Source organism: Pristiophorus japonicus, chromosome 8 (assembly GCF_044704955.1).
Source record: "Pristiophorus japonicus isolate sPriJap1 chromosome 8, sPriJap1.hap1, whole genome shotgun sequence".
Lineage (NCBI taxonomy): Eukaryota > Metazoa > Chordata > Chondrichthyes > Pristiophoridae > Pristiophorus > Pristiophorus japonicus.
This window is the reverse complement of record NC_091984.1, coordinates 96,334,487-96,350,201: the sequence shown is the minus strand read 5'-3', so window position 1 is coordinate 96,350,201 and position 15,715 is coordinate 96,334,487. Positions and strand designations below refer to the sequence as shown.

The following is a 15,715-nucleotide window of genomic DNA, read 5'->3' as shown; positions in this document are numbered from 1 at the left end:
TTGGAGAGAAAAACGAGATGAATCGAGCGGCAGTGAATTAGGTGAGGCCGAGCTTGGGTTTTAAAAGCTTGTAGAGTGTCGGAGGAAAAAAAGAAAAATGGTGGGAGTTAAGAAGTTCCATGGTTGAGATTCTGGAAGGAATGAGTAGGACACTGCAATAAGACTTCGGGCTGCATTAGCCAGGATCAGGTTGAACAAGAGTAGAACCAGTATAATTAGCCTCAGTATGGGTCCAACTTTGGCCATGACTTGCATCAATTTTTTTGGAGTAAGTTGTTTTTTTTTGGCGTAAGTTAAAAATGCAATTTTCCCTCCAAAATTTGCTCCAGAGTAAGTCAGTTAGGTACGATTTTTTAAAGGGCAGTTTTTTTTTCAAAAGGGGCCGTTCTCAGACACTTACACCAGTTTTGGCCATTTATGCCACTTTGGCCCGCAAAAACATATTCCAAATCGACTTAGGTCAGCGTATGTGGCCAGCTCTGAAAAACCTTGCGAGCAGTGAAGAAAAAGCAGTGCGCATTCGACAGACATTAGGGCAGGGATAGGGGAGGGAAGGGAACTGGAGAGGACCTCAACAACCAAGCACCAAATATTGGAAGGAAAAGCTCAAACAATTAAAATACTAATAAAAATCAAGTAAATCCTACCAGAGAAATGCGAGCTGCTGGCTGCGATGTCACGGGGGGGGGGGAGGGTAGCCAGAGAGAGATGCTGGTATACAAAACATTCTTTCTCCGCCCCCCCCCCCCAAAAGCTCTCCTCCTCCCCCGCACCCCCATCCCCCCTGCCCCAATCAAAACTCTCAAGCACACACAACCAATAAATAAAAAATAAAATCGAAGTCCTATCTCGCCCGGGAACTCAGCCGGCCGGCCGGCCGGTGCGGGAGGCCACTCGGCCGGGGATAGGGTGCGGCGAGATCGGGGCGTCCCTTTGGCTGGAGATAGGAGCTGCGAGCATCGCGTCTTGCTCACAGCCCGTAGGACATGTTGGGAGGGCAGGAGCATGCGCGCAGCCTTCACTGCGCATACGCGCAGGTGCCGGCAGTGTTTTCTACGCTGGCGTGTTGCTCTGCGCCCCCCTTCTGACTGCACACCATGCCAGGACTCCATGGACTCCGAAGAGCGGACAGGATGGGGGCCCTTTTTTCCGGCGTCCTTTCCAGCACGCAAAGTCAGCGCACTTAAGGTGAGTGTGCCGAAAAAAGGGGTTGGGAAAAGTTGGGCCCTATATCTGGTGTGAAGGGAGAAATTCAGTTCGAGTTTCTGCTCCCAATCTCTATCCAATTATCCCTGATGGAAACTATGTATTAATGTCAGGAGGATTGGGTTTGTCTGTGACAATTCCAATGGCAGAATAGCCTGCTGATATTGCACTGCCTCAAATGGGAAGAACATCGAATAGGATTAATTACTATAGGGTTACTGTCACCTCGGCTAGTACCGGATGGCCTCCTGAATTCTCTCTTCGTCTTCATCAGCGCTGGAGCCCGGGTGATCGGCCAACTCTTCAACGACTCGGTGAGTAAATTTCTTTTGCACATTCGCTGGAGATGGCCTTTTGTGTTACAGCCTTTGCAAGTATAGTCTCTGTATCGACACTGGTGGGCCCTGTGATTTCCTCCACAGCTCCAGCATGGGGCTGCCCGGTTGGCCCCATGCGGTGGACTCAGGGTTGCGGGGTCACAGTCTTGCCTCTAAAAGGCGCTAGTCGGTTCACGGTACTTGCCAGGTTAGAGTCCTGGGGGTGAGTCATCATCCTCTTGGAATCACAGGCCGAGGCCATGAACGCCTGACTGACGCTGATTGCCTTCTGCAGGGTGACCGTGGTGTCCGCAGAGAGCAGCTTGTGGAAGAGGCCCTCGTTGCCGATTCCAATAACAAAGATGTCCCTCAGTGCTTCGGTGAGGTGGTCGCCAAAATCACACGGTGCAGCCAATCATCTCAGGTCTGCAGCATAATTTGCGATTTCTTGGCCTTCGGACCTCCGGTGTGTGTAGAACCGGTGTCTGGCTGTGAGGATGCTTTCTTTAGGTTTGAGCTGTTCCTGTATGATCGTTACGAGCTCCGCGAACGTTTTGGTTGTCGTCTTCTCTGGGGTTAGCAAGTCCCTGTCAAGGCCATTAACGGTGGGCCCACAACTGCTGAGCAGGATAGCTCTGCGCTTATCAGCCAGCGCAGTCGGTGTGTCTCCAGCCAGGTCATTTGTGATGAAGTAGTGTTCGAGCCTTTCCACAAAGGCATCCCAATCTGCCCCATCAGCGAATTGTTGAAAGTTGCTAAGGTTAGCCATTTTCCTCATGGAAATTCGTATTCTCATCGCCAGTTATTGTGTCCTTAAGCACTCTAGTAATGACTCCACGAGGTAGGGTATTGCACTTGAGTTGTTGTGACCTTAGTCCTTTTTAGTGCAGCTCCTGAATGAAGGTACAGTAAGGTGAGCTCCCTTTTATACTTGGTTACCGACAATGTGCAGGTGACCTCTAGGTCTCCACCAGTTGCACCCTCTGGTGGTACAGGCATATTGTATACAGTGTGAAGATACATTCAAAGGTCTTATGTAACTGAACATTAAGTGTACAGGGTATATACATATACAATATTTGCAACATCTGCAAGTTTGTGCTTTTTGTTCATGATTTTATTTAATATATGGGGCAAACCAGTAGGCGTTAGGTGGGCCTCTGGAAGCAACAGGACTGCCCTTTTTATATTACAGTGACAGCCACAGGGCATCACAGCAAGTTAAAGGGGCCATCTGAACCTGCTCGCTCTATACTTGCACATAAAGGCTAGCTATTGCAGTATGGTGCTGGATGGAGTGTTGCTGGCACTCGTGGGATCATAACTGCCAAAATTCAGATGGATGGAATGGCCTTTCTCATGTTACATGAAGTGAGAAACATGAAAATGTGCAATCAGATTATTCTCCAGCAGCATGTTGGCTCTGGCATGCGCTTTTGATTCTGGCATTTCTAATTGCCTGGAAGTGTTGTTACTCACTGTGTTGCGCTCTTGGGGTTACAGTAATGAGAAGTGTGACATCCTCATTACTGATGAGGCTGGCTACATTAAGGGGGATTTATCTTTGTGTTTGACAAAGATTTTCACATTTACGAACAAACAAACATTTTGATAAATCTCGTCAAACATAGAAACATAGAAACATAGAAAGTAGGTGCAGGAGTAGGCCATTCGGCCCTTCGAGCCTGCACCACCATTCAATATGATCATGGCTGATCATTGCAACTTCAGTACCCCATTCCTGCTTTCTCTCCATACCTCTTGATCCCTTTAGCCGTAAGGGCCACATCTAACTCCCTTTTGAATATATCTAACGAACTGGCCCCAACAACTTTCTGTGGTAGAGAATTCCACAGGTTCACAATTCTCTGAGTGAAGAAGTTTCTCCTCATCTCGGTCCTAAATGGCTTACCCCTTATCCTTAGACTATGACCCCTGGTTCTGGATTTCCCCGGGAACATCGGGAACATTCTTCCTGCATCTAACCAATCCCATCAGAATTTTATATGTTTCTATGAGATCCCCTCTCATTCTTCTAAATTCTAGTGAATATAAGTTTAGCCGATCCAGTCTTTCTTCATATGTCAGTCCTGCCATCCCAGGAATCAGTCTGGTGAACCTTCGCTGCACTCCCTCAATAGCAAAAATGTCCTTTCTCAGATTAGGAGAACAAAACTGTACACAATATTCAAGGCCCTGTACAACGGCAGTAAGACCTTCCTGCTCCCTACTCAAATCCTCTTGCTATGAAGGCCAGCATGCCATTTGCTTTCTTTACTGCCTGCTGTACCTGCATGCCTACCTTCAATGACTGATGTACCATGACACCCAGGTCTCGGTGCACCTCTCCTTTTACTAATCTGTCACCATTCAGATAATAATCTGCCTTCCTGTTTTTGCAATCAAAGTGGATAACCTCACACTTATCCACATTATACTGCATTGCCATGCATTTGCCCATTCACCTAACCTGTCCAAGTCCCCCTGCAGCCTCCTAGCATCCTCCTCGCAGCTCGCACTGCCACCCAGCTTAGTGTCATCTGCAAACTTGGGAGATATTACATTCAATTCCCGTCTAAATCATGAATGTATATTGTAAATAGCTGGGGGCCCAGCACTGAACCCGGCGGTACACCGCTAGTCACTGCCTGCCATTCTGAAAAGGACCCGTTAATTCCTACTCTTTGCTTCCTGTCTGCCAACCAGTTCTCTATCCACATCATTACATTACCCCCAATACCATGTGCCTTAATTTTGCACACTAATCTCTTGTGTGGGACCTTGTCAAAAGCCTTTTGAAAGTCTAAATACACCACATCCACTGGTTCTCTCTTATCCACTATACTAGTTACATCCTCAAAAAACTCTAGAAGATTTGTCAAGCATGATTTCCCTTTCATAAATCTATGCTGACTTGGACCGATCCTGTCACTGCTTACCAAATGCGCTGCTATTACATCTTTAATAATTGATTCCAACATTTTCCTCACTACCGATGTCAGGCTAACTGGTCTATAATTACCCGTTTTCTCTCTCCCTCCTTTTTTAAAAAGTGGGGTTACATTAGCTACCCTCCAGTCCATAGGAACTGATCCAGAGTCTATAAAATGTTGGAAAATGACTACCAATGCATCCACTATTTCTTGGGCCACTTCCTTAAACTCTGGGATTTATCGGCCTTCAGTCCCTTCAATTTCCCTAACACCATTTCCTGACTTATAAGGATTTCCCTCAGTTCCCCCTTCTTGCTAGATCCTCGGTCCCCAAGTATTTTCGAGAGGTTATTCGTGTCTTTCTTAGTGAAGACAGAACCAAAGTATTTGTTCAATTGGTCTGCCATTTCCTTGTTCCCCATTATGAATTCCCTTGATTCTGACTGCAAGAGACCTACATTAGTCTTCACTAATCTTTTTCTCTTCACATATCTATAGAAGCTTTTGCAGTCAGTTTTTATGTTCCCTGCAAGCTTACTCTCATACTCTATTTTCCCCCTCCTAATTAAACCCTTAGTCCTCCTCTGCTGAATTCTAAATTTTTCGTAGTCCTCAGGTTTGCTGCTTTTTCTGGCCTATTTATATGCCTCTTCCTTGGATTTAACACTTTCCCTAATTTCCCTTGTTAGCCACGGTTGAGCCACCTTCCCCGTTTTATTATTACCCCACACAGGGATGTACAATTGTTGTAGTTCATCCATGTGATATTTAAATGTCTGCCATTGCCTATCCACCATCAACCCTTTAAGTATCATTCTCCAGTCTATCCTAGCCAATTCACATCTTATACCATCAAAGTTTCCTTTCTTTAAGTTCAGGACCCTAGTCTCTGAATTAACTGTGTCACTCTCCATCTTAATGAAGAATTCTACCATATTATGGTCACTCTTCCTCAAGGGGCCCCGCACGACCAGATTGCTAATTAATCCTCTCTTGTTACACAAGACCCAGTCTAGGATGGCCTGCTCTCTAGTTGGTTCCTCGACGTATTGGTCTCGAAAACCATCCCTTATACACTGCAGGAACTCCTGCTCCACATATTGTTACCAGTTTGGTTAGCCCAATCTATATTTGCATGTGATGTCATTGCACAGCTCCTTGCACCCGTCTCTTGTTCCTCAGATAAAGAAAGACTTGTCAAACACTTCTCATCAACACAGTGGCCATTTAGTATTCATTATACTTAGATTTTTTTCGAAGCTCATAATGATGCAGACGTGCACATATTTTGCCAGCAATCTGAATAAAGGAACATTATTGTTTCAAACTTAGGAATATCTAATTAAACTTTTCCAAATAAGGATGGCGCCTGATGGCTCAGTGAGTAAAAAAAATGAAATCATTTGCACAATAATTTGCATTTCATAATCTCAGTATGTTTCAATGCATTTCACAGTCAATGAAACACTTTTGGTGTGTGGAAACTGTTGTAATTTAGGTAAACACGCACAGCAAGGTTGCAAAAGGAGCATTGAGATAACTGATCAGGTAATCTGCTTTTGATGGTGTTGATTGAGGGAAAAATGTTGGCCAGGTCACCGGGAAAGCTCCCTGCTCTTCTTCAAATAGTACCATGGGATCTTTTAGCATCCATATGAGAGAGTAGATGGGTCCTTGGTTCATCCAAAAGACGGCATCTCCAACAATGCAGCATTCTTTCAGCACTGCACTGAAGTGCCAGCCTAGAATATGTGCTCAGGTCTCTGGAGTGGGGCTTGAACACACAACCTTCTGACTCAGGTGAGAGTGCTGCCATTGAGCCAAGGCTGGCCCTAACTGTATCTTATGGTGTGGTGCTCAGTAATCCACTCAGGGAAGTTCTAGTTTGGATTTTTAGTTTGCAAAATTGACAGATTCCAGGTAGGAAGTGTAATGTGCTAACTGCACTCAATGGTTGCAACTTTAACACTGCATTGCAAGCACTGTGCGGCATTGTCAAAGATTGGCTGTAAATGTTATATTGATAAGGGAAATGTAGTGAATGGAGAAAGAGTCAGACTGAACACTGTGAGCTCAAAGTAAAGTGTGACCTTGGTCTTTTATTGCAGGTCTCCAGAGTGCCTCTCCAACCTGTGAGGCCTCCTTAAATACCTGTGCTCCCAAGGGATTATGGGATGAGCCCTCTGGTGGCTGTACAGAGTAAATGCAAGTATACATATGTAACAGGAAATATAACCCCTTGTTTGTGTATATCTTCAGTGGATGTTGAATGATATATCCGGGCTAATGCTTTGGCAGTAAATAGTCAGTTTTCAGATGGACGGCCTGCTTTTCATCCAGCAGAAAAGTTCTGTGTTAAAGTTCATGTCAGCCAGCACAGAAGCCAGGTCTGTTTCCAACCTGTGGCACATTTGACAGCATAAGAAGCAAGCTTCTGTTTTAAAGTCCATGTATAGAGAGAAAATGAGTTGTATATTTATTATTTTATGCATCATGGAGAATAATGAACTTTATGATTCAATGTTTTACATTGTCATTTACCTGTTCTTAAATAAACCATCTGCTCATTTGCAGCCCGAATCTCGCTCTGATAGAATATAATATTCAGTCAGTTAAAGAAAGGAGAATCATGGAGACACATGATATATTCTTGTACCTGGGAAACAAAGTAAGGGTTCTCTGCTGTGATCCCTGGGTTTTGCTATCGTTTACCTCGATATTGGGCAGAGAAAGGTAAACTCCAGATCATAGGGAACACGAGGTGTGCTTACAGGAATGGCTGATGACACTGCGCCAGAGAATATATCTAGAGTAAAACTACCCCAAAATGTGATATTAAGCAAGTATCTTTGAAGAAGCAGGTAGCTAAACAAGTTTTAAACAATTATATCTTCCAGGTAGATAAAGTATGAACAACCACTCCCTCCCCTTTCATCTGCTCGCTTAACAGATGATTCATTCTGGCCTGCTTTCACATAGACAACCTCATATACATTGCCTCAGGGATTAATCAAACCAATTTAATCCTGACAGGGATCTGTCAGCAAGAAGATTAAAATAAATAGAAGCATACGATCTTTGAAGCTAGTGCCTATAGTCCAGACTGGGTCTCTGGTAACTTGTCTCGTGTCTCCCCACCAAAGACCTTCCAGAAAGTAGTTAACAGAAATCAGTTTGAATCGGTCATGAATATGTCCGACCCCCAGGTGCACATTTACTTTTGCCTATAGGCTTTCAAAGTAAAAGAACTGGAGAGAGGTTAATAGAAACAATAGCCATGGCTTCCATTTTCAAACTGAAAGAGCCCTGGCCTCATTGTAGCTTAATGAAAGTCTATAATGTAGAAATTTCATGATGAGAAACAGGATGAATCTCCATTTCCATCACATCTGTTCCTTTCCACTACACCAGACTCTGGCATCAGGTAGTAGGCTCACCATCAAACGTTTAAAGCCCTAATTATGATTTCTCAGTAACAGCATGTACTATTGTACGGGTGTTGACCCCAGTGCTCTGAATCCAACTGGCAATGTAAGAAGGTGAATTGGGCCCACCTGCTGCCCACCACACTGTACAACCAGTTCCACATGAAGTGTGCTGACAATCAACTCACTCCACTACCACACTTTTATAGCTATTTCCACTTTTTGAATTTGCTGTGCATTTCTAATACTTACTTCCCTTTTCTTTCATATTACAATTTTCCACCATTATTAATTTTATCAGCCGTTACGTTAAATGAGAAATATATTCATTTTCCCCAACATTTCCTTCTCCTCCCTTTCCTCTGCATTTTTGCGTCTTTTTCAGCCATGGTGGCAATTATCCAGACCACAGACTCCCTTGTGAATCTCAACACCAGGAAGCTATCAGCAGCCTCATTTACTTCTAATTAATCTTCGCTAGCTGGATCTTGCCGTCTCCTTACCTTCATTAGGTCCCGGTGGTGCTCCAGCACACTGCAGGTGGTTTGCCAAGTATCCTGATAACACTCCCATGGATCCACTCTGTGAATACATTATAAATTGCTTTAGTGGTTACATAATAACTATTTATAATAAATTCTGCCTGTGGGAGATATAACATTTCTTTACAACTGCTAGAATCTCATCACTAAATATGTTTTTTTCTTTCCTACTCATTTCCTGAGGGTGAAGAAATAACATCAAATCCATATATTGAAGTGAACACCAACAGAGTGGGAAGGTCCATCCCAATGCTACAGCTTAAACTAACATACAAGGGTGACATCTTCCTGTCTTTCTCCTGCAGTTAATGTTGCTATATATAAACAATTTGGACGGGTATAGGGAATTCAATCTTGACATTTGCTGATGATATTTAAGTAGGACATTGGGTGAACAGTGAGCAGGACTGTAAGAAAGGTCAGGAAGACATAAATAGATTAGTGTAATGGGCAGCCTGGTGGCAGATGCAATTTAATGTGGATAAGTGTGAGGGAGGAAAAACAAGGAATGGGAGTATTCACTTAATGGAAAGATACAAGAGTGTGGCTGGTCAGAAAGGCCTCAGGGTTAAAAAGCATAATTCCCTGAAAGTAAGAATACAGGTAGATAAGGCTTGGAAAAGACCAATAGAATTCTGGATTTTATAAATAGGGAGATAGAGTACAAGAGGATAGTAATTATGAAGTCCTACAAAACATTGTTTAGACCACAGTTAAAGGATTGTGTGCGGTTTTAGGAACACCAATTTAGAAATAACATTCAGGCCATAGAGTGTGTACAGCATAGATACAGCAGGATGATACCAGGGATGGGAAACAATTATTACGAGTAGGAACTTGAGAGGACTATTTCCACTGGAGCAGAGAAGGCTATGAGGAGATTTAAGAACGATGTAACTGTTTGTACTGCACTTTTTTGACAGACATGCGACAAGCCCTGCCCCTGTCAAGCTCCACCCACTGCTTGGGGCAAGAGAGAGAGACTGGGGGGAGAGAGAGAGACTGGGGGCAGAGAGGGAGGCTGGGGGAGAGAGGGAGGCTGGGGGAGAGAGAGAGGCTTTGGGGAGAGAGAGAGGCTTTGGGGCAGAGAGAGAGGCTGGGGGGAGAGAGAGAGGCAGGGGGAGAGAGAGACTGGGAAGAGAGAGAGACTGGGGGAGAGAGAGAGACTGGGGGAGAGAGAGAGACTGGGGGAGAGAGGCTGGGGGACAGAGAGAGGCTGGGAGGAGAGACGGGGAGAGAGAGAAAGATTGCGGGGGGTGGGGGAAGAGAGAGAGACTGGGGGAGAGAAAGATAGAGAGGCTGGCGGGAGAGAGAGGCTGGGGGGACGGAGAGACGCTGGGAGCGAGAGAGAGAGCTTGGGGGCGAGAGAGAGTTTGGGGGTGAGAGAGAGAGAGACGGGGAGAGAGAGAGACTGGGGGAGAGAGAGAGACATGGGTGGGGGGAAGACTGATCACGTTCTTTGAACCCTCTACAAGGGACATCGTTGAAGTGGATGATATCCAGAAGTCACAACACTGTCACTATTCACTTCATACCCAATAAACCTGAACAATCCATATGCAATGTCTGCCCCATCTATGGTGGGGTGGGAGGGGGGGAAGGATGCATGCGCTGTGGTAAGGCACTTTGGTTGGGGGAGGCATGTACTTGGACTGGGGTAAGGCACTTTGTTTGGGGGAGGCATGTACTTGGACTGGGGTAAGGCACTTTGCCTGGCCCTTGCTGTCTTCTGGGGAGCTCTGTCCTCTGTCACTTCAGGAAGTCAAAGTGGATCAAGTTATAATTTGCAAAGTCTGAGACTTTGGGATGGGCGGTTCCAGTTACACATTCCAGTGAAACTTCAGGGTGTGGCTTATCCTCCAAGGGGACCGATCATAGAACAAAGGGTGGAGCATGGTGGCCATTTTGGCAGTACAAATAAGCACGTCCATTTGAGGAAGGTTTTTAAAATTGTGAAGAAATTTGACGAGGTGAATAGGGAACAACGAGTTCCTTTGGTTTGGGAGTCAGTAACAAAGGGTAATCAATTTAAAACTGTCACTGAGATTGAAGTGAGACGTTTCTTTACACAGAGGGTTGCTGGAGCATGGAATATTTTGCCACAATGAGTGTTTGAGGCAGAGACCTCTGCATCTTTTATGGGGAAATCAAAAAGATATTTGAAGCAGTGGGAGATACCGAACTATGGTAACAAAAAGCAAGGCAATGAGATTAGTTTTAGATCAGTCTAGTAAAATACCGGCATAGATACAATAGCTCTGGTTCCTTGAAGGATGCAGGAAGGAATGAGAAAGTGTTATCTTGTTTTCCATAGACAACTCTGGCAAATAACTAGAAAACACGCCTTCTAGAAGCACCCCACATGGAAATTCTAGTCATCATCAACATCATCATAGGCAGTCCCTTGGAATCGAGAAAGAGTTGCTTCTACTCTAAATGTGATTTCTCAGATGACTGTACAGCCCAATACGGGAATTACAGTCTCTGTCACAGGTGGGACAGTCGTTGGAGGAAAGGGTGGGTGGGGAGTCTGGTTTGCCGCACGCTCCTTCCGCTGTCTGCGCTTGATTTCTGCATGCTCTCGGCGACGAGACTCGAGGTGCTCAGCGCCCTCCCAGATGCTCTTCCTCCACTTAGGGCGGTCTTGGGCCAGGGACTCCCAGGTGCCGGTGGGGATGTTGCATTTTATCAGGGAGGCTTTGAGGGTGTCCTTGAAACTTTTCCTCTGCCCACCTGCGGCTCACTTGCCATGTAGGAGTTTCGAATAGAGCGCTTGCTTTGGGAGTCTTGTGTCAGGTGTGCGGATGATGTAACCCGCCCAACGGAGCTGGTCGAGTGTGGTCAGTGCTTCAATGCTGGGGATGTTGGTCTGATCGAGAACATTGACATTGGTGCATCTATCCTCCCAGTGGATTTGCAGGATCTTGCGGAGGCAGTGCTGGTGGTATTTCTCCAGCGCTTGAGGTGTCTACTGTATATGGTCCAAGTCTCTGAGCCATACAGGAGGGCGGTTATCACTACAGCCCTGTAGGCCATAAGCTTGGTGCCAGATTTGAGGTCCTGGTCTTCGAACACTCTCTTTCTCAGGCGACCTTTGAGAGCCTTTGATTTGGACTTGCATTTCCCAGTTGAGAATGCTGTGCTCCAATACTAGGTAATGCTTCTTCACACTCTGCTAATTATTTTAAATTTGGGAAAACATATATTTGTATTTTGAACATTTCTGCACTGAATTTTATTTATCCCAATCATGAAATCCTGTGTAGACATTATTTTCACAACTCACATTAAAACTCCAATGTAACTTGCACTTACAAAGGGCCAACATTCTATTACATGATGAGAATATAATCGAAAAATATTCTCATAAACAGGGAAAAAGAAAGCATCAGGCACAAAGATTCTCAGAAAGAGGTTTGTTCAGATAAATTTGCATAATTCCATCTGTAGAGGAAAGAGCATAAATGAAGGCTACAAAGTACAATTAGTAACAATTAATAACAATTGGAAATTGAAAAGTTTCAACTGAACAAAGGATTGGGTAATGAACAAAGAAAAGATGTTTTGCAACCAGATGCTAATGTTATTATTTATCAAATAGAACTGAATGCACCAATTGTTGCTCCTCTCTAAATGCACTAAAATGGCCACTTACCACAAGTGGAGAAATAGCGAGTGAAGCTTTATGCAGGTTTGACCTCTACTCAAAAGTTGGTGTCCCTGATGACTCAACTAGTTTATCCTGTGAGTGGCTGAGCCACACAGACCAGCACGGTCACAGATTCGATCCATAATCTATGCTGCGTTTATCTCAATTGAAGGATTGATCAGTGGCCTGTTCTAGAAAGGAGAGAAAATCAGATATGTCCCCAGCTCCTGTAGATATCAGATGAAGACTGGGTCGGGCCCCGCTGAGATTGGGCCTCCCCATAGTTAAATTGCTCACGGTCAAAACTCACAATAATAGCCATTTGGACGATTGAACCATAAACCTAGAAACAAGCCATTGCCTTCAGGAGAGGAAGGCAAGGGAGAATGTTGATAAGAATATAATTAATTATTTAAAGTTGTTATAGTCAAGTCCATTTGATGTTAAAATGTTATATAGTCTGCAAAAACAACTGAAATAAAAAGCAACAATTAAAGAATACAGGTGTGACGTCCGAAATCCGGAAACCTCAGGACCAAGGCCGTTTCGGATTCCGGGTATTTCCGATTTTGGAACGTCTTTGCCTATGCTGAGGTAGATGGGGGGGGGGGTGGTGTGGGGTGGGCAGGAGAGGGGAGGGGAGGCCGGGCAGGGGAGGGAAGGGGAGGAGGGTCGGGCGGCCGAGGAAAGTGGGTGGGGGAGTTCAGGCCGAGGCTGGGGGAGGTCGGGCCGAGGCAGGTCGGGTTGAGATGGCTGGAGGTCGGGCGGCCAAGGCGGGGGAGTCCGGATTTCGGAACATTTTCCGGTTTCCGGACAACCCCGCCATGGATCCGGCCCGGTGTCCAGATTCCGCAACATTCCGAATTTCAGAACTCCGGATTTCGGATGCTCAACCTTTATCTCAAGCTGCCAAACTGGAGCAAGTTAAACTGTAGTTTAATTTACAAGATTTTCTTCATCATCTACTAATATGCAAAATCCGGCCTGGACTGGTTGGGCCAAATGGCCTGTTTTTTGTGTTGTATATCGTATGTAAAGGCTCTGATTTTAACTGCCGGCTAGTTTTGGTGGGTGGGTTTCGGTTTCCGTTCAAACTCACCCGCTTTAGCCAAAAACAGGCCAAGGGAATTTATATTAATCTATATTAATGACTTGGATGAAGGGACCGAGTGTAATGTAGCCAAATTTGCTGATGATACAAAAATGGGTGGGAAAGCAAATTGTGAGGAGGACACAAAAAATCTGCAAAGAGATAGACAGACTAAGTGAGTGGGCAAAAATTTGGCAGGTGGAGTATAATGTGGGAAAATGTGAGGTTATCCACTTTGGCAGAAAAAATAGAAACAAAATTATAATTTAAATGGAGAAAAATTGCAAAGTGTTGCAGTACAGAGGGACCTGGGGGTCCTTGTGCATGAAACACAAAAAGTTAGTATGCAGGTACAGCAAGTAATCAGGAAGGCAAATGGAATGTTGGCCTTTATTGCAAGGGGGATAGAGTATAAAAGCAGAGAAGTCCTGCTACAACTGTACAGGGTATTGGTGAGGCCACACCTAGAGTACTGCATACAGTTTTGGTCTCCATATTTAAGGAAGGATATATTTGAATTGGAGGCTGTTCAGAGCAGGTTCATTAGGTTGATTCCAGAGATGAGGGGGTTGACTTATGAAGATAGGTTGAGTAGGTTGGGCCTATACTCATTGGAGTTCAGAAGAATGAGAGGTGATCTTATCGAAAGGTGGATGCAGAGAGGATATTTCCACTCACAGGGGAAACCAAAACTCGGGGCCATAGTGTCAGAATAAGGGGCTGCCCATTTAACTGAAATGAGGAGGAATTTCTTCTCTCAGAGGATTGTAAATCTGTGGAATTCTCTGTCCCAGAGAGCTGTGGAGGCTGGGTCATTGAATATATTAAAGGTGGAGATAGACAGATTTTTGAGTGATAAGGAAATAAGGGGTTATGGGGAGCAGGCGGGGAAGTGGGCCTGAGTCCATGATCAGATCAGCCATGATCTTATTGAATGGCGGAGCAAGCTCGAGGGGCCGAATGGCCTACTCCTGCTCCTATTCCTTATGTTCTTATGTTCTTAGCTATCGGGCCTCATTATAATCTCACTGTCGGATTTCCCACCCGATCTGCTGTCCTGCTGAGAAACCCACCCACTTCCGGAGTGCAATTTCCAGAGGATCAGCCAGATGTACCACTTAAAACAAGGTTGCATTTTGTTCTGCAAGATTTTGCTGATGGAGTGGTGGATCAAGAAACTGAGCCAGCATGAGTCGCAGGCAAAGCACCAGGTTCTCCGAGACCTCCTGGAAGTGGTCAGGGCCAGGAGGAATGTTCTCTTTCCAGCCAGTGGATCCCAAAAAAACCAAGTCCACCAGACATGGAGAGACAGTGCTGAGGTTGTCAGCTCCAAAAGCATCACCTCCAGGACTTGGATCCAGGAGAGGAAGTGTTTCATTGACCTCATAAGTGTAGCATGAGCTTCAGCTGTCTAAACACCACATGACAACAGTCCTTTCTCCCTTCCCCCCACTCTCAACAATTCCCTCCCCCGCATCACATCCTTCACCACCCAGCACAGGCCACAACCACTGCTTCTTCCAAACACAGACTCACTTCTTCTTTGCTACCTTCACAGCACTCACTAGCACCATTCGCTTCTCACTAACTTTACAATTTCAGAATAATAAGTAGCCACTAACATAATTTTCAGAATGTGATCATTAATTCACCTTGTTGTTTGCTCCAACTTATACTTTCCATGATTCAATGTTCTCCATGTGCACTTTTGAACACTGCTTAACAGGTTGAATTTACAAGTTTAAAATAAACAGGTTAGCCACTGCTAAATAAATAGGACAGTATGGAAATGAATGTGGACATGTTAACCAGTGCACTAAAAAAAAGCTGGGAAGAAATGAAACCCATTCATTGTTTTGAAAGGTAAATACATGAATGGGAACATCTTGAAACAGCCTTAACTGGCAACAGGACAATGACTGGTTTAGGAGAAATTAAAGCACACTATCATTTTCAAAGTTAGACTGAAAGACGTGCATTTACATAATGCCTTTCATATCCTCAGGATATCCCAAAGCACTTCACAAACAAGGGATTACTTTTTGAAGTATGGTCGTTATTGTTTTGTGGACAGATTGTGCAGCTAGTTTAAGCATCCTAAGGTCCCACACATTGCAATCTGTTTTGGTGGTGTTGGTTAAGGGATCAATGTTGGCCAGGATACCAGGAGAATTCCCTGCTCTTCTGTGAAACATGCCATGGGATCTTGTACATATACCTGATTACGTAGATGGAGATTCGATTTAACATTTCATCTAAAAGATGGCACCCCTGTCGATGTTGCACTCCCTCAGTATTGAACTGAAGTGTTAGTCTAGATGACATGCTCAAGCCTGTAGTGGGACTTGAACCTTGTGTCTTAGAGATGATAGCACGACTAACTGGCCAAGCTAACACTTGGAAACATCACAGGCTGCGATATTTTCTTCCACCAGATTTTTTCGTGTTTCTCCAATTGACTGTCAGTTTATGTGTAATCTCATGCTGCATTCCCTCAGCAAGCAGCTCTTGCTCCATTTCATATGATGTGGCCTCTCTCCACACTTCTTCTTT

General features: G+C 44.7%; 1 protein-coding gene across 2 annotated transcripts in view; it reads right to left on the bottom strand.

The window, feature by feature from the left end:
- Positions 1–15,715, bottom strand: part of nmnat2 (nicotinamide nucleotide adenylyltransferase 2) — a 425,329-nt gene that overhangs the window by 118,084 nt on the left and 291,530 nt on the right. The window contains exons 1-2 of one of the 2 annotated variants that reach the window (XM_070887135.1): positions 8,595–8,703; positions 8,385–8,463 (exon numbers count right to left, since the gene is read on the bottom strand). In XM_070887135.1, coding sequence (XP_070743236.1) covers positions 8,385–8,463; positions 8,595–8,668 — 153 coding nt within the window. In that variant the 5' untranslated portion in view covers positions 8,669–8,703. Of the gene's footprint in view, positions 1–8,384; positions 8,464–8,594; positions 8,704–15,715 lie in introns of those variants that run through there. The other variant, XM_070887134.1, reaches the window with a different exon arrangement.